The following is a 19040-nucleotide window of genomic DNA, read 5'->3' as shown; positions in this document are numbered from 1 at the left end:
AAAAGCATCCTCTCCTATTTTAGATCTAGATACAGAGCCTCAATGATAGTGAATAAAAGGGTAACTTGTCACAAAGCATACACTTTCGCAGCTATAGATCACTCTAATCCCCCTCTGCCCACCTCTGAAGCTTCGTGATAATTGTCCCTATAGTGTCTCTGGGTAAAGTGTCAAGGCTGGGATTTTCTCTGACAAGCCAGACTCTACTTTCTAATATCCCTAGTGTGGAGGGTCCTCCATCCCAGCGCCATTATGGAGAAAAGGATGAGGAGGCCTAGCTCCGACTTAGATGGGAGCTTTTGTCGGCCCAGATGATTTTTCTGATGCTTACTTTAACACGGATGCCTCAGATGGATCAAAATTACAGTGGGTTTAAGAAATTTCTCCATTAGCAGTCTCCATGGACTAGAGGAAATATTCAACACAGCGAAGTAGACATTTATCAATAGTTTCAGTTCCATGGCATCAAACAATAAGCTAATATTTGACAAGATCTTAAGTGACCACACAACATCTACATGCATCCACCTGTAATGCAGTTGCGACTCCACAATAACGACCTGCAACCATAGCAAAAAAATATTTTCGCACCTTAATAATACATAACATTTAATAACCTCAAACTAATGCTAACATTAGTCCGCCACTCGAAAATATTTCTAAAAATGAACTGACTAACTGCAAAATCATATATAGTCTCTTCTGCCTCTGGAAGAGGCCAAATAAGATGTTGAAGTTGAAAGACTAACTAATGTCAAATGCATCAAACTGATTACTATAGTCACATGAAGATTAACTAATGTACCTCAAAATAATGCTAACATTAGTCTGCCACTCGAAAATATTTCTAAAAATGAATTGACTAACTGCAAAATCATATATAGTCTCTTCTGCCTCCGGAAGAGGCCAAATAAGATGTTGAAGTTGAAAGACTAACTAATGTCAAATGCATCAAACTGATTACTATAGTCTCGTGAAGATTAACTAATGTCCAATGCATCAAACCGATTGCTATATTCCCATGCCAGATGGCAGGGACTGATAAGATTGGTGAGCATTGATGTGTCTCATACATAACAACAAAATCAGTGTGCCCATCGCTAACTGTATTGCATATGAATAGGACTAGAAAATGTCTTGTCAGTGGTGAGAGATGCGCGTAAATGGATTGATCAGTAAATGCCAAGAACTTTGACTAAATGTTAAATACTTTGTATTTTATGACATAAACATCATTATCTGGTTGATGGCTAGATTATTAAATATATAAGGTTGTTGCTAATATTTAATTGAAATTAATAATATAATTCGGTGAGATGGTAATGTTTTGTTATTTAAAATATATTTTTGTTAATCATATATATGAATTAGAATAAGAAAAAATTATTGGAGTACTGAAATTGTTAGAGTTCTTAGAATACTAAAATTATGAAAAAATCATAACTTAAATTTGTGTTTCCAAAAATTTCTATTAAATTATATAAAAAAAAAGTAACAAAAACACTCCAAAACATCTAACAAATGTGTTACAACTATTTAAAAATGCATTGACCAAAAAATTGTCCGGAACTTTCGCTAATGCTTCTTTTACTAAATGATTTATGTCTAATCAATGTGTTATACCTAATAGAGGCATGATTGAAAATGCATTAAGAAGAAATTGCCCAACAACTTTGGTTAAATGTTTGAACGAGGATTCACTGACCTTTTTATTTTATTTTATTTTTTAAATTGACGTTCTAGATTGATTCTTAAGGGAAGGGAATATGCTCAACATATGTTTCATATGAATGTGTGTTACAGAGTTTGTTAGGTTGCATTGACTTTTAATAAATTTAAAAAAAATTGATGTCCCAGTGCCATTATGGAGAAAAGGATGAGGAGGCCTAGCCCCAACTCAGATGGGAGCTTCTGCCGGCTCAGATGATTTTTCTGATGCTTCCTTTGCCATAGATGCCTTAGATGGCTCAAAATTGCAGTGGGTTTAAGACATTTCTCCATTAGCGGTCTCTATGGACTAGAGGAAAGATTCAACGCATCGAAGTAGACATTTATCAATAGTTTCAGTTCCATGGCATCAAAAAATCAGGTAATATTCGACAAGATATTACGCAACCACAGAACATCTACATGCATCCACCCGTAATGCAGTTGCGACTCCACAACAACCTGCAACCATAGCAAAAAAATATTTTTGCACCTTAATAATACATAACATTTAATAACCTCAAACTAATGCGAACATTAGTTTGCCACTCGAAAAATATTTCTAAAAATGAACTGATTAATTGCAAAATAATATATAGTCTCTTATGCCTGGGAAGAGGCCAAATAAGATGTTGAAGTTAAAAGACTAACTAATGTCCAATGCATCAAACTGATTTCTATATTCACATGCGAGATGGCAGGGACCAATGTATCTCATACATAACAAAAAAATCGATGTGCCCGTCACTAAAATATGTCAAATCGGTGTGCCCGTCACCAACTATATTGCATATGAATAGGACTAGAAAACATCTTGTCAGTGGTGAGAGATGCGCGTAAATGGATTGATCTGTAAATGCCAAGAACTTTGACTAAACGCTAAATACTTTGTGTTTTATAACAAAAACATTGTTATTTGGTTGGTGGCTAGATTAGTAAATATATAAGCTTGTTGCTAATATTTAATTCAAATTAATAATATAATTCGGTGGGATGGTAATGTTTTGTTATTTAAAATATATTTTTGTTAATCATATATGAATTAGAATAAGAAAAAATTATTGGAGTACTGAAATTGTTAGAGTTCTTAGAATACTAAAATTATGAAAAAATCATAAATTAAATTTGTGATTCCAAAATTTCTATTAATTTATAAATAAATAAAAAAGTTAAAAAACACTCCAAAACATCTAACAAATGTGTTACAACTATTTAAAAATGCATTGACCAAAAAATTGTCCGGAACTTTCACTAAATGCTTCTTTTACTAAATGCTTTATGTCTAATAATGTGTTATACCTAGTAGAGGCATGATCGAAAATGCACTAAGAAGAAATTGCCCAACAACTTCAGTTAAATGTTTGGACGAAGATTCACTGACCTTTTTATTTTATTTTATTTTTTAAATTGACATTCTAGATTGATTCTTAAGGGAAGGGAATATGCTCAACAGATGTTTCGAATGTGTGTTACAGAGTTTGTTAGGTTGCATTGACTTTTAATAAATTTAAAAAATTTGATGTCCCAGCGCCATTATGGAGAAAAGGACAAGGAGGCCTAGCCCCTATGATGGGAGCTTCTACTGGCTTAGATGATTTTTCTAATGCTTCCTTTGCCACAAATGCCTCAGATGGCTCAAATTGCAGTGGGTTTAAGAAATTTCTCCATTAGCGGTCTCCATGGACTAGAGGAAAGATTCAACTCAATGAAGGAGATATTTATCAATAGTTTCAGCTCCGTAGCATCAAACAATCAGGTAATATTTGACAAGATCTTACGCGACCACACAACATCTACATGCATCCACCTGTAATGCAGTTGCGGCTCCACAACAACGACCTGCAACCATAGGAAAAAATTAGTTTCTCACCTTAATAATACATAATATTTAAGAACCTCAAACTAATGCTAACATTAGTCTGCCACTCGAAAATATTTCTAAAAAAGAACTGACTAACTGCAAAATAATATATAGTCTCTTGTGCCTAGGGAAGAGGCCAAATAAGATGTTGAAGTTGAAAGACTAACTAATGTCAAATGCATCAAACTAATTACTATAGTTGTTGAATTTAAGTTTATGTGATCCATATCAGGTTTTTTGAGAAGAATTTTCGGCGTAAATCACATTCGAATGCATTTGTCGACACGTTTTGAACCAACGAGTGTGGTTCATCATCAAGACAGGTTGAAGAATCAGATCCACGCTGCATGTTGAAAAGTCAGAGCAGAACACCCAACGACTATATTTGACCATGCATCGGCTATATTGAACTGGTAAGCTAGACTCGCTAACAACTATATTTGACTGGGAAACTGCTAGTTGGACTGGACCAAGGGACAGGGACAGGAGAACATAACTATATTTAAATGAAAATTAATCACTAGGAATTAATTATTTACTTGAAATGACATCTATTTAAGTAAGATAAATACATATTTAGTTAATTAATTGAAAGTTCGTTTAGTACCAAATATAAACTGGGTAATATATTAAATATATAAATAAGTTAAAGTTACATAATTAATAGTAAGTTAGTTTTACTATTATTAAATTAAAAGGAGTTAATATTAAATTTACATTAGATAGTAATGGAAAGTTAGTTTAAAACATATATAAATAAGGTAACATATTTAATTAACATGAATTAAAATGGTTTACATTAAATATACATAAGAGTTGTATAATTAATTATTTCATATTCTATTAAAATTATATAATTAAATATTTAGTTAATTAAATGTAAGTTAGTTTTAATTTATATTTAATCAAAGGAGTTAATAAAAATTAAAAATCTAATTGTAAGTTAGTATTGGAACATTTATTACCATAACCATAATTGTTGTTAAATCTATTATTTGATCTTAATAAAGCTATTAAAATAAAATAAACTTAAGCCTTATCTAAAATATAATAAGAATAATTCTTTAAAGGATAGCTTATTAAGGTAGTTGAATAAGGGATCAAGGATACTTTTTTTTTTTTAACTAAACCAATGGGGAGAAAGAAGCTTGTTTTAAAGAAGGTTAGTTCATAATAAAAAACCTTCGTCACTAATTATGAAAAAAAAATTATAAAAGGATTTTTTATTTTTTAAGCAAACAATAAAGTTTTCAATATTAATTGAGAGGAAGGGAAAGAGAACAGGCGAACAAAAATAAAAATCAAAGGGACGATAAAAAGGAAAAATCGACAATCTAGAAAACGAGGGGGAAGAACAACAAAAGGAGCGGGGCACGGGGAAACGGCTAGGAAGAGAGGCGAGGGGGAAGAACAACAAAAGGAGCGGGGCAGGGGGAAACGGCTAGGAAGAGAGGGCAGGGATCCAACAACTGCTAATTTTCCAGCCGTCATCTCTATTGAGATTGTTTGGCCTTTTTCCAATCTCAATGGCTTCCCTAAATTTCCGGTGATGAAACTGAGCAACCCTAGCAATAACACGAGCCTCCTCAACACATACATGATGCTTCATCTTTTCAGCATGCTCTGCTAAGGCGGACGACCGGGTCCTCCCATGTTTTAAGTCCGCTGAGTGCTCATTAATCCTTTGATTAATAGGACCCGTCTCACCAATGGAGGGGGTCCCACAAGAACAGGAAATAACATAGACACCTTTCATGTCCTTGGGGTCGATCAGGTCTTTTAGTGACCGGAGGGAGCTACGGATAGTGTTAAGGGGTCTAAAAGTAGAGGGAACATTATGCTTCCTAAGAATCCTAGCAATCTTATGAGTAGTCCCTTGGATGAAAGGGAGATGAACCCTTGAGACTGACTCGATCATCTTTAGGGTTTTCTTGACCAATAAATTATTGCTGGCTTTAAGGAAAGCTTTTTGACCAAGGTGCCTACCGTAACCGTTCTTAACAAAAACATTAAAAAGGTGGGCCTTCTCTTTATGGAGACTCAAACTAATTAACTAATGTCCCGTAAAAACTAACTAATGTCCAATGCATCAAACTAATTGCTATATTCCCATAAAAACTAACTAATGTCCAATACATCAAATTGATTACGATATTCCCATGCGAGAGCAATTGGTGAGCATTGATGTATCTCATACATAACAAAATCGGTGTGCCCGTCACCAACTGTGTTTCATATGAATAGGAATAGAAAATGTCTCGCAAGTGGTGAGAGATGCGCGTAAATGGATTGATAGTAAATGCCAAGAACATTGACTAAACGCTAAATACTTTGTGTTTTATAACAAAAACATCGTTGTCTGGTTGGTGGGTAGATTATTAAATATATAAGGTTATTGTTAATATTTAATTTAAAATAACATAATTCTTGAAATAGTAATGTTTTGTTATTTAAAATATATTTTTGTGAGGAAAAATTATTAGATTATTAAAATGGTTAGAGTTTTTAAAAAAATCATAAATTAAATTTGTGATTCCAAAATTTCTATTAAATTATAAAAATTAAAATTAAAAAACAGAACAAAACATCTAACCACTGTGTTACACCCATTTAAAAATGCATTGACCAAAAAAATTGTCCGGAACTTTCGCTAAATGCTTCTTTTACTAAATGTTTTATGTCTAATCAATGTGTTATGGTGTATTGTTTAATTACAATACATCAGTATCGGGTCAAAATGCATTTGAGAAGAAATTGCCAGGAACAACTTATTCTACGATTTGCCGGTAGGGGTGGTAGGTTTGCACGCCTTGACCGGTAGGGGTGGTAGGTTTGCACACTATGTATAGATTGTAAATATTTGTCGATATATAGCCTCTTCATTCCTGTACTATGTATAGATTGTAAATATTTATCTATAGCTTCTTCATTCCTGTGAGCTACCCTGCAGCCTATTTGTACTATGTACAGATTGTAAATATTTGTCAACATAGAGCTTCTTCAGCGGACCCGTCTCCCTGAAAAAAAAACTTATTCTATGATTTATGTTTAATCAATGCGTCATATTCGCTTCCTGGTTGCTTCCCTCCATCCATTAAAACAATTTATTATTAACAGAGAAGGGCATTATTTTGATATATAAAGTCCCACTGTGTCTTCAATGAAATGCGAATTTCAGAAATCAACCAGATCTCAGTGCTGTTTTGTGTTTCATAGATTGGTTGAACACATTGAAATATTGAGACATAAAGAGAGTGATACAGGCGCAGCTACTAGCCTGGCAGGTACTGTGAGAAGAGGACCACAATATTAAGGTTAAGTGCGCATTCCCAAGCTCTGCAACACATCTTCAATCTTTACATCTTTCTTTGTTATTCATTTCTATAATATCCCATGGCTTCCTCCTCAACATCCACCTCCACCTCGCATAGCGTCAACAACAACGACTATGTATTTGATGTTTTCATCAGTCATAGGGGCCCCGATGTCAAGAAAACCTTGGCCACCCATCTCTACCATCGCCTTTGCAAACATGACTTGAGGGTATTTTTAGATGAGCAGGAATTGCGCGCGGGAGATACTGTAAACCCTCAACTTGAAAGCGCCGTTAGAACATCCTCAGTGAATATAGCGATTTTTTCTCCAAATTATGCGGAATCAAAATGGTGCCTCGATGAGCTGCTAAATATGGTAGACTCTATGTCAAAGTACAAGTCCACCATCATCCCAGTCTTCTTTGGTGTCACGCCTGCAGAGGTTCGGTGGACGCAGGACGGACAGGGAGTCTACGCTCAAGCCCTATACAAACTTCAAGGGAAAAAAACATTTGATGGTCAGCATCGACACGATTCCGACATTATTGAAAAATGGAGAAAAGAGAGTGATGTTATCAATCATAGTGTTCCCTGGCTTCTAAGGGAATACCGCCGAGGTAACCATAAACCCATTTTTTAGCTGCAAGTTTTAGCCTACTTACAACCTAGCAGGCCTCCAACATCTGGACTTGAGCTGGTGCTCCGCTCTGCAGACGCTTCCGGACTCGGTTGGGAACCTAGCAGGCCTCCAACATCTCAACTTGAGGCTCTGCTCCGCTCTGCAGACGCTTCCGGACTCGGTTGGGAACCTAGCAAGCCTCCAACATCTCAACTTGTTTCGCTGTTCCAAACTGCAGACGCTTCCGGACTCGGTTGGGAACCTAGCAGGCCTCCAACATCTCGCCTTGTCGGAGTGCTCCAAACTGCAGAAGCTTCCGGACTCGGTTGGGAACCTAGCAGGCCTCCAACATCTAGACTTGGGGCTCTGCTCCGCTCTGCAGACGCTTCCGGATTCGTTTGGGAACCTGGCAGGCCTCCAACATCTAGACTTGAGGCACTGCTCCGCTCTGCAGACGCTTCCGAGTACTTGCGGTTGGGAACCTAGCAGGCCTCCAACATCTAGACTTGAGTTACTGCTCCGCTCTGCAAATGCTTCCGGACTCGGTTTGGAACCTAGCAGGCCTCCAACATCTCAACTTGTCTAGCTGCTCCAAACTGCAGACGCTTCCGGACTCGGTTGGGAACCTAGCAGGCCTCCAACATCTGGACTTAAGCTACTGCTCCGCTCTGCAGACGCTTCCGGACTCGGTTGGGAACCTAGCAGGCCTCCAACATCTGAACTTGGGCCGCTGCTCCGCTCTGCAGACGCTTCCGGAATCGGTTGGGAACCTAGCAGGCCTCCAAAAACTGGACTTGAGCGGCTGCTCCGCTCTGCAGACGCTTCCGGACTCGGTTGGGAACCTAGCAGGCCTGAAACTTTTGTGCTTGATCAGCTGCTCCGCTCTGCAGACGCTTCCGGACTCGGCTGGGAACCTAGCAGGCCTCCCACATCTGGACTTGGGCTACTGCTCCGCTCTGCAGACGCTTCCGGACTCGGTTGGGAACCTAGCAGGCCTCCATTATCCGGACCTGAGCAGCTGCTCCGCTCTGCAGACGCTTCAGGACTCGGTTGGAAACCTAGCAGGCCTCCTACTTCTGAACTTACTCTACTGCACCACTCTGCAGACGCTTACGGACTCGGTTGAGAACCTAGCAAAGCCTCCAACATCTCTACTTGGGAGGGTGTTCCACTCTGCATACCCTCCCACACTCGGTTGGGGATCTAAGAGGCCTCCAAAGTCTTACCTTGTCCAAATGCCCCGCTCTGCATATGCTTCTAGACTCAATCGGGAAGTTGAGAAGCCTCCAAGATCTCGAGCTGTATGACTGCTCCGCTCTGCAAAGGCTCCCAGACTCGATTGGCAACTTAACGAGCCTCCAAACTCTTCGGTTGGGCCGTTGTTCCAATTTAGAGATGGTGCCCAATGTTGAGCATTTGGGTTCGTTGGAGTATTTTAATGTGTCTCAATGTTCCAAACTGCAATGGGATGCGGGAATAGTAGAGCAACTGCGCCAACGCCTGGGAGAAGGCTTTATTGAAGAAAGATGGCATGAAGTTTCCAGTGATGGAGAGGGTTTCAATAAAGAAAGCAGTGACGAAAGCTGAGAAATAGATTTCAGTGAAGAAAGCGAGTGGTAAAATATAACAGCACTTTCAGAATGACAATCGTGGACTGGTGGCTACAGTGGAGTGTATATTACCAAAGAAATTTATTAAGGTTTATATATTTGGAAACCAAAGTTTTTGATCGAGGAAGAATTATATATTTGGAGAACTGAACTTTTTTTAAAGGTTTAAAGATATAAAGTGATAGTTTTATATTAAATTGATGTAAATTCATTTAACACAAATTTATTGAGATTTTTAAATTAAATTTATTAAATTCAATTTATGTTAAAATTTATTAAAAATAATTAATTTACTTTTAACTCTTTGGAAGTAGATTTCAGTGAAGAAAGCGACTTTGGAAATAGATTTCAGTGAAGAAAGCGCGTATCCGGGAGACGAAAGCGAGTGGTAAAATATAACAGCACTTTCAGAATGAGAATCGTGGTCTGGTGGCTACAGTGCAGTTTATATTATCCGGAGCTCAAAGTTTTTCATTAAAGATTATTATCGAGGACGAATTATGTATTTGGAGAACTAAACCTTTTTTAAAGCTTTAAAGTTATAAAGTGATATTATAAAATTTCTTTTAATGAGTTTTATATTAAATTGATGTAAATTCATTTAACACAAATTTATTGAGATTTTTATTGAGATTTTTACATTAAATTTATGTAAATTCATTTAATTGTAAATTCATGTAAATTCATTTAATAGAAATTTATGTTAAAATTTATTAAAGATTATTAAAAATACAGAAAAAAAAAAAAATATTTTTAACTTTTTGGAAGTGTTTAAACTAGCATTTGCACCAGATGTTGCAAAGAAAACGCCGTAAGGCATAAATTGAAGAAGGCAAATACAACAAAAAAATACTTTCATAAAGAATAAAAATACTTATAATGAATTTACTATTAGATATTCCTATATATTGCACTATATATTAGTCCCACTAATTGTTTCCATTTCTTAATGTAACCTTTCACCACTATGGTCACTATAATATCAAATACAATATGTGTCTCTTAACCAATGGGTGTCAGATAAAAAGCAGCAACTGCTCCTAAAAACCCTAAGCTGTTCTTTACCAAAGGCTCCCAATCCAAAGTTCTCCCCACAATTGGAAGTATCCCAAACGAAGCAAATAACAATAGCCACAGAGGAGAAAGAAGAACAGCACAACCCACTGCCATGAACCCTCGCATATTTACAAAGAATATCATCATGATACCAACTGATTATCAAAAGAAAACTGTTAAACTTGGGAAACAGTTTCACCTGACCTTAGCAATAACTTTGTCTTGACTCACAAACTCCAGACAAAAGTGAGTTAGCATATTCAGCTGTCCTGCATAGAACTGGATGTGATAATTTGATTTCCTCCTCTCCTTGCAATTTTGCTAGGATAATTAAGGCAAATTATTAACCCCAACCTTTGTTGCCCCGTGATGTTTGAAGCTGGAAAAAAATGAAGCTTCAAACCTCTTATGCTATACATTTGATCTGTATTCCTCAGTTAGCTTCTGTCATGCTGTACACTTGATCTGTATTCCTCAGTCAGCTTCTGTCATGGTGATCATGTCCCAAGTCCATCATGTCACTGCATTCCTATGAAGTGAATTTGGACATGGATGAAGACCCATCTTATAGATCTTGATGACAAATGAAAAACAAACAAACACAACAAAATTCAAGTGTAGGGAAGCCTTCATATGGAGAGACTGGCCAGACTACATGACAATTAGTCAGCCCTGAAAGTCTAAACCCTAATGCTTGAAATTTCCTTCATCTGAAAAAATACGTTCCTTTCATCAATTCATGCTCTTTCAAGAAGCATTTCATGTGCAGTAGGTAATGGGTATTATCTTAATTCTGGATCAAGGAGCCTACAGAAGATCCATAATTAGTGAGCTCAGGCCATACTCCTCCATTCCAATATGCAGAATCACTAGCTGCCTCAAACAAGGGCTCTGATGGAACTGGCCATTCTCGAGTTATATTCAAACGATTGTCTTTGACCTTCCACCTTGACACAAGAAGCGAGGCTTGTGACCACCACTTTTAGGTTAAGATCATTCCTGGAGCTATTACTGTTTTCCAGTTAAGAGAAAGGGGTTATACCTACCTGTACAGGATCACTACCCTCAGCTAGCTTCTACTGCTCAATTGCTCTCCACTAATTGGCCTCAGAATACCTGTTGGTATTGCCATTAATGATCCCTTCCTGCAGAGATAGAGAATACGGAGACAAATCATCACAATTAGTGGAATTCAGCATTGGTAACGGTACTTCTGAGATTTGTGTGGGGAGACTTTCAAAGAAGCTGGCATCTATATCTCTGACTGCTCTAGTTAGGGCTTCTGTTCTATTAGGGTTAGTATTAAAATTGAGGCATGTAAAAGTGGGTTTAAAAGAGTTGAGGGCGTTCAGTGAGGAAAGCCAGTTGAGAGGGGATAGGTTGCAGCTACGGGGATCAAAGAATGTCCTTAGAAACTCAGAATCATTGCCATATAGAGCTCTCTGATCTGCCAGCCTTGTGGCAAGAGAAAGACTGTGGATGCCATCATGAGTAGTAGCACTTCCTGCAGGAAGCCCATAGAACATAGAATTTGCATTTTGAGAACGCCCTAGGGGAGCTGAACCGTTTATGTTTAACTCATTAACAGATGTGGAAGCTTCGTTCATTTGAGCACAAGCGTGATCTATTGTTCTATTGGCACGTTTGTTCTTCCGGCACCCACCACCAACAGGAACGTTGTGCAGAGTGCCTCCTCTAGTCCAATATCTCTTGCATGTCTTGCAGAAATGGCGAGGCTGGGACAAGCTGTAGTTGTTGTAGTAGCAAAAATTGGTGTTGGCTGAATCACAACGAGGGAATTTGAGTGGTTGATCTGGCGGTGGTGGCTGCTTCAATCCACTTTGTTCCATCATTGGCCGAGAACAAGCCGGCAGCATTTCCTCCAGAGGCTTTAGGGTTCTCTTGTGCATGAGACTCTGCACAAAGAATCAAAGGAAATATTGCGTCAAATACAAGCATCAATATCTCAGCTACAACTCAAATTTCTAATTATGCCAAAATAAATGAAAGTTTCAGAGTTTATGCTTTTGTGATTCTAATTCATTTGAATTTTATCTCTCTAATAAATCTATTTTTTATTTGTCAACCTTGAAAACTGTGTAACAATAATCTCTATGTGAGGTATCCTAAAGATAAAACTCAATTAAACTTTCCAACCTTGAAAACTTTATCACAATAAATCTCTATGTGATGTATCCTGAAGATAAAACTCAAATAAACAAAAACAATCAATGAAAAGGATCTTGATCTTGGATTCTGACAGACTGATACATCTCCAACACAAGCCAAAACATTTGACCTCCTCCATGGAATAAGAATGCTAGTAGAAGAAGCTGTGATTCAGATGAAATTCTAAGAATAACTGACAATAAAGCATCATATATTTGTGAAATTCACCCTGAGCTGCATCTAAACATGAATCAAGACTAAATTTCCAAGGCTTAAAGTAATGATTCATTACAAAAGTGTCATATATTTGTGAAATTCACCCTGAGCTGCATCTAAACATGAATCAAGACTAAATTTCCAAGGCTTAAAGTAATGATTCATTACAAAAGTGTACGTGAGATGCTTGTAAAGCTACAAAATATGCATATAATATACTCAGAAACCCTAGACAGGATGGGATGAATTCGGACCTACATACCATCGCCTTTGCTGCAACCCTAACCCTAAGAAAACCAAGAAAGAGGAGGAGGGCAGAAACAAGAGTCTGAGCCTAATCGCAATGCAATTATGCTATTGTTATACCTGTGGCTAGTCAGAATCCATGCAGACTTGGATGGAGCTGAGAACCATTTCAGCTCTAAAGCTAACTTAGAATCCAACACTTTGAAAACCACTACAGTTTGAAAAACCGATATGCAAGCGAACACACACCAGTCCTGCACTGTTGCAACAAGTTGCAGACCCAGATGGAAGCATCTAATAAACATATCCTGCAGTAACATGGAACAGTTAGAATCCAAAAGAATTAATACCATGAAACAAATAGATAGGAAATACTTATAATGAATTTACTATTAGATATTCCTATATATTGCAGTATGTATTAGCCCCACTAATTGTTTCCCTTTCTTAATGTAACCTTTCACCACTATGGTCACTATAATATCAAATACAATATGTGTCTCTTAACCAATGGGTGTCAGATAAAAAGCAGCAGCTGCTCCTAAAATCCCTAAGCTGTTCTTTACCAAAGGCTCCCAATCCGAAGTTCTCCCCACAATTGGAAGGATCCCAAACGAAGGAAATAACAATAGCCACAGAGGAGAAAGAAGAACAGCACAACCCACTGCCATGAACCCTCGCATATTTACAAAGAATATCATCATGATACCAACTGATTATCAAAAGAAAACTGTTAAACTTGGGAAACAGTTTCACCTGACCTTAGCAATAACTTTGTCTTGACTCACAAACTCCAGACAAAAGTGAGTTAGCATATTCAGCTGTCCTGCATAGAACTGGATGTGATAATTTGATTTCCTCCTCTCCTTGCAATTTTGCTAGGATAATTAAGGCAAATTATTAACCCCAACCTTTGTTGCCCCGTGATGTTTGAAGCTGGAAAAAAATGAAGCTTCAAACCTCTTATGCTGTACATTTGATCTATATTCCTCAGTCAGCTTCTATCATGGTGATCATGTCCCAAGTCCATCATGTCACTGCATTCCTATGAAGTGAATTTGGACATTGATGAAGACCCATCTTATAGATCTTTATGACAAATGAAAAACAAATAAACAAACACAACAAAATTCAAGTGTAGGGAAGCCTTCATCTGGAGAGACTGGCCAGACTACATGACAATTAGTCAGCCCTGGAAGTCTAAACCCTAATGATTGACATTTCCTTCATCTGAAAAAATACGTTCCTTTCATCAATTCATGCTCTTTCAAGAAGCATTTCATGTGCATCAGCTAATGGGTATTATCTTAATTCTAGATCAAGGAGCCTACAGAAGATCCATAATTAGTGAGCTCAGGCCATACTCCTCCATTCCAATATGCAGTATCACTAGCTGCCTCAAACAAGGGCTCTAATGGAACTCGCCATTCTGGAGTTATATTCAAACGATTGTCTTGACCTTCCACCTTGACACAAGAAGGGAGGCTTGTGACCACTCTTAGGTTAAGATCATTCCTGGAGCTATTAGTGTTTTCCAGTTCAGAGAAAGGGGTTATACCTACCTGTACAGGATCACTACCCTCAGCTAGCTTCTGCTGCTCAATTGCTCTCCACTGATTGGCCTCAGAATACCTGTTGGTATTGCCATTATTGATCCCTTCCTACAGAGATAGAGAATACGGAGACAAATCATCACAATTAGTCGAATTCAGCACTGGTAATGGTACTTCTGAGATTTGTGTGGGGAGACTTTCAAAGAAGCTGGAATCTATATCTCTGACTCCTCTAGTCAGGGCTTCTGTTCTATTAGGGTTAGAATTAAAATTGAGACATGGAAAAGTGGGTTTAAAAGAGTTGAGGGCGTTCAGTGAGGAAAGCCCATTGAGAGGGGGGGATAGGTTGCAGCTACGGGGATCAAAGAATGTCCTTAGAAACTTAGAATCATTGCCATATAGAGCTCTCTGATCTGCCAGCCTTGTGGCAAGAGAAAGACTGTGGATGCCATCATGAGTAGTAGCACTTCCTGCAGGAAGCCCATAGAACATAGAATTTGCAATTTGAGAATGCCCTAGGGGAGCTGAACCGTTTATGTTTAACTCATTAACAGATGTGGAAGCTTTGTTCATTTGAGCACAAGCGTGATCTATTGTTCTCTTAGCACGCTTGTTCTTCCGGCACCCACCACCAATAGGAACGTTGCGCAGAGTGCCTCCTCTAGTCCAATATCTCTTGCATGTCTTGCAGAAATGGCGAGGCTGGGACAAGCTGTAGTTGTTGTAGTAGCAAAACTTGGTGTTGGCTGAATCACAACGAGGGAAATTGAGTGGTTGATCTGGCGGTGGTGGCTTCAATCCACTTTGTTCCATCATAGGCCGGGAGCAAGCCGACAGCATTTCCTCCAGAGGCTTTAGGGTTCTCTCATGCATGACACTCTGCACAAAGAATCAAAGGAAATATTGCGTCAAATACAAGCATCAATATCTCAGCTACAACTCAAATTTCTAATTATGCCAAAATAAATGAAAGTTTCAGAGTTTATGCTTTTGTGATTCTAATTCATTTGAATTTTATCTCTCTAATAAATCTATTTTTTATTTGTCAACCTTGAAAACTGTGTAACAATAATCTCTATGTGAGGTATCCTAAAGATAAAACTCAAATAAACTTTCCAACCTTGAAAACTTTATCACAATAAATCTCTATGTGATGTATCCTGAAGATAAAACTCAAATAAACGAAGATAAAACTCAAATAAACAAAAACAATCAATGAAAAGGATCTTGATCTTGGATTCTAACAGACTGATACATCTCCAACACAAGCCAAAACATTTGACCTCCTCCATGGAATAAGAATGCTAGTAGAAGAAGTTGTGATTCAGATGAAATTCTAAGAATAACTCACAATAAAGCATCATATATTTGTGAAATTCACCCTGAGCTGCATCTAAACATGAATCAAGACTAAATTTCCAAGGCTTAAAGTAATGATTCATTACAAAAGTGTACGTGAGATGCTTGTAAAGCTACAAAATATGCATATAATATACTCAGAAACCCTAGACGGGATGGGATGAATTCGGACCTACATACCATCGCCTTTGCTGCAACCCTAACCCTAAGAAAACCAAGAAAGAGGAGGAGGGCAGAAACAAGAGTCTGAGCCTAATCGCAGTGCAATTAGGCTATTGTTATACCTGTGGCTAGTCAGAATCCATGCAGACTTGGATGGAGCTGAGAACCATTTCAGCTCTAAAGCTAACTTAGAATCCAACACCTTGAAAACCACTACAGTTTGAAAAACCGATATGTAGGCGAACACACACCAGTCCTGCATTGTTGCGCCAAGTTGCAGACCCAGATGGAAGTATCTAATAAACAGATCCTGCAGTAACATGGAATAGTTAGAATCCAAAAGAATTAATACCATGAAACAAATGGATAGGCTATGGGAGCCTGAGATGAGATTACCCAAAGAAACAGAAATTAAATGTAAAATCCACACACCTTGATTTGCTTATTGGAGTCTCAGGCTTCAATAACATTAGTATTAAATAACAAACTGTTGGCTTGTAGTGTTCTGAAAGTGAATCACACTGAATGGCTAGTAACGTTTACTCTATGGCTGGAAAGGTCGACTCAAGTAACACAGTGTGATGAATCTGGAAAATAGTAATTATTTCCAAATATTTTCTCTGCACGCAAACACAGAGAAATACAAATACAGAAAGAACAGGGAGCAGGATGAAAACAAATGGGAGGAGAAGAAGAGATCAGATTGCACAGAAGACCAGCATAAGAAAAGAGGGAAGGCACAGAAGACAAGCGTGGAGAAGAGGGCGTGTGAATATATGATAGCTTGAGTGGGGATGATGATGATGATGGGCATGGGATTAGGGTAAGGGAATCTGATTGGCAGGCGGCTGGACGGTGACGAAAACCGAGGCTGTAACGATCCTCCGAAGTACATACAGTGACAGGCAGTCAGGCGGGGCCTGGACCTAAACCCACAGCTAGCAGCTACAAGAAAGAAAGAGCTCCCATGATTCTCTTATGGGTGGATACCGGGTGGATGTGGAAGGAAACCGAGGCAGGTAATTAGGGGAGGCAAGTATGGCCCAGACCTTGTAAGGATTCTCATTTTCCACTCTGACTTGTCTTCCAAAGCCTACAACTCTTGTGAAATTTTCACTGCTTGGGCTGGAGATAAGACCCTGGCTATGTCAATAACATTGGTGAAGTTGTTGGGTAGCTGAAGGTCTGGGACTTTTATTGCTTCTAGCCCTTTTAAGGCCATGTTGGATTGAAAGTCTGAGTTCAGGATTTGGGTAATTGCTAAAGATGGTGTCAACTGCACTTGGTGAATCAGAAAGGTGAACAAGAGCATGGATGCCATTGACAGAGTTTGCTTACCCACATCCTTGAGAATGTTGTTTTTGTGCTGTGCATATATCAGCTGAGAAATACTTAGGTTTTTGAAGGTGATCTGAAAGGGGTTGAAGTTGTGGGGTATTGAATCGGGTGTACATTGACTGACAGAGTATGAGTGTTTTATGTGATTGAAGGTGGGCTTGTAATTGAAAATGGAGAGGAAAGAGAATGACTTAAAAGAGATAACGCAGCAGGAACTGAGTGGCATTTTAACTGGGGGTGGAGAAAGACTCAGAATGCTCTTGATGGTTGCTTGCTGAGGCTTGAGCTTGAGTTGCCATGAGATACTGGAGATGGGTCTAATCACGAAAGACCGAATGCACTAAAAATTCTGCTGCGCAATTGCACTCCACTGATTGGCCTCAGAATACCTGTTGGTATTGCCATTATTGATCCCTTCCTGCAGAGATAGAGAATACGGAGACAAATCATCACAATTAGTGGAATTCAGCACTGGTAACGGTACTTCTGAGATTTGTGTGGGGAGACTTTCAAAGAAGCTGGCATCTATATCTCTGACTGCTCTAGTTAGGGCTTCTGTTCTATTAGGGTTAGAATTAAAATTGAGACATGTAAAAGTGGGTTTAAAAGATTTGAGGGCGTTCAGTGAGGAAAGCCCATTAAAAGGGGATAGGTTGCAGCTACGGGGATCAAAGAATGTCCTTAGAAACTCAGAATCATTGCCATATAGAGCTCTCTGATCTACCATCATTGTGGCAAGAGAAATACTGTGGATGCCATCATGAGTAGTAGCACTTTCTGCAGGAAGCCCATAGAACATAGAATTTGCAATTTGAGAATGCCCTAGGGGAGCTGAACCGTTTATGTTTAACTCATTAACAGATGTGGAAGCTTCGTTCATTTGAGCACAAGCGTGATCTATTGTTCTCTTGGAAGTAGTAAACACAAGAATGACATACCTATAAGCTATAGGGGAAGGCCTCATTGCCATACATTCAGAAAATTCATGAGTCTAGAGTAACCACATCCTGAAATAAAAAACAATATAATGCCTGCAATAAAAGGTTTATTTTACACAAATAAAAACGAAATTTATTCTCTGCGGAATGTAACTAAAACCAGAATAACAGAATAACAGGGCTGCTGAGCACAGAGAATGTCAGAGTTGGGAACTTTACAGCGAATTACAGTCACTACAGAGCATGGTGGATATGTGAAGGAGACCCATTAATCGATGCAGTCCTGCATGAGAATAACTGACAATAAAGCATCATATATTTGTGAAATTCACCCTGAGCTGCATCTAAACATGAATCAAGACTAAATTTCCAAGGCTTAAAGTAATGATTCATTACAAAAGTGTACGTGAGATGCTTGTAAAGCTCAGAAACCCCAGACGGGATGGGATGAATTCAGACCTACATACCATACCATCGCCTTTGCTGCAACCCTAACCCTAAGAAAACCAAGAAAGAGGAGGAGGGCAGAAACAAGAGTCTGAGCCTAATCGCAGTGAAATTAGGCTATTGTTATACTTGTGGCCAGTCAGAATCCATGCAGACTTGGGTGGAGATGAGAACCATTTCAGCTCTAAAGTTGACTTAGAATCCAACACCTTGAAAACCACTACAGTTTGAAAAATCGATATGCAGGCAAACACACACCTGTCCTGCACTGTTGCGCCAAGTTGCAAACCGAGATGGAAGCATCTAATAAACAGATCCTGCAGCAAACCGTTTCGGCAACGAATTGGTAACCACTTTGATCGAACGACTGAAACAACATACAATCTTGTGGTGCAGAAGATGACAAGTGTGCAGAGGGGGAGTTGATTTGAGAGAGAAACGCCTT

The 19040-nt window shown here is 38.4% G+C and overlaps 2 protein-coding genes and 1 pseudogene across 3 annotated transcripts in view; 1 reads left to right on the top strand and 2 right to left on the bottom strand.

Annotated features, from left to right (window-relative positions):
* The window catches only part of LOC149241914 (enhancer of mRNA-decapping protein 4-like), a 103391-nt gene that overhangs the window by 62801 nt on the left and 21550 nt on the right, over positions 1-19040 (top strand). The gene's annotated exons all lie outside the window — the stretch shown is intronic.
* LOC149241916 (uncharacterized) lies at positions 10091-12515 on the bottom strand. The gene has a single exon (XM_089374073.1). The coding sequence runs from the start codon at positions 12075-12077 to the stop codon at positions 11265-11267; it is 813 nt and encodes a 270-aa protein (XP_089230199.1). The 5' UTR covers positions 12078-12515; the 3' UTR covers positions 10091-11264.
* On the bottom strand, positions 12666-17306 carry LOC149241915 (uncharacterized; annotated as a pseudogene). The gene is made up of 2 exons (XR_016246599.1): positions 15995-17306; positions 12666-15230 (listed from the first exon to the last, which is right to left on the bottom strand). The product of XR_016246599.1 is annotated as an uncharacterized LOC149241915 (transcript).

Source organism: Pinus tabuliformis, chromosome 8 (assembly GCF_031772625.1).
Source record: "Pinus tabuliformis cultivar Carrire ecotype Pingquan chromosome 8, CPIR1, whole genome shotgun sequence".
Taxonomy (NCBI): domain Eukaryota; kingdom Viridiplantae; phylum Streptophyta; class Pinopsida; order Pinales; family Pinaceae; genus Pinus; species Pinus tabuliformis.
The sequence above is the reverse complement of the archived record's forward strand: the minus strand, read 5'-3'. Positions and strand labels throughout refer to the sequence as shown.

Bases quoted from the DNA above. Each gene is read 5' to 3' on its own strand.
- LOC149241916 (XM_089374073.1), bottom strand. From the start codon at position 12,077: ATGCACAAGAGAACCCTAAAGCCTCTGGAGGAAATGCTGCCGGCTTGT.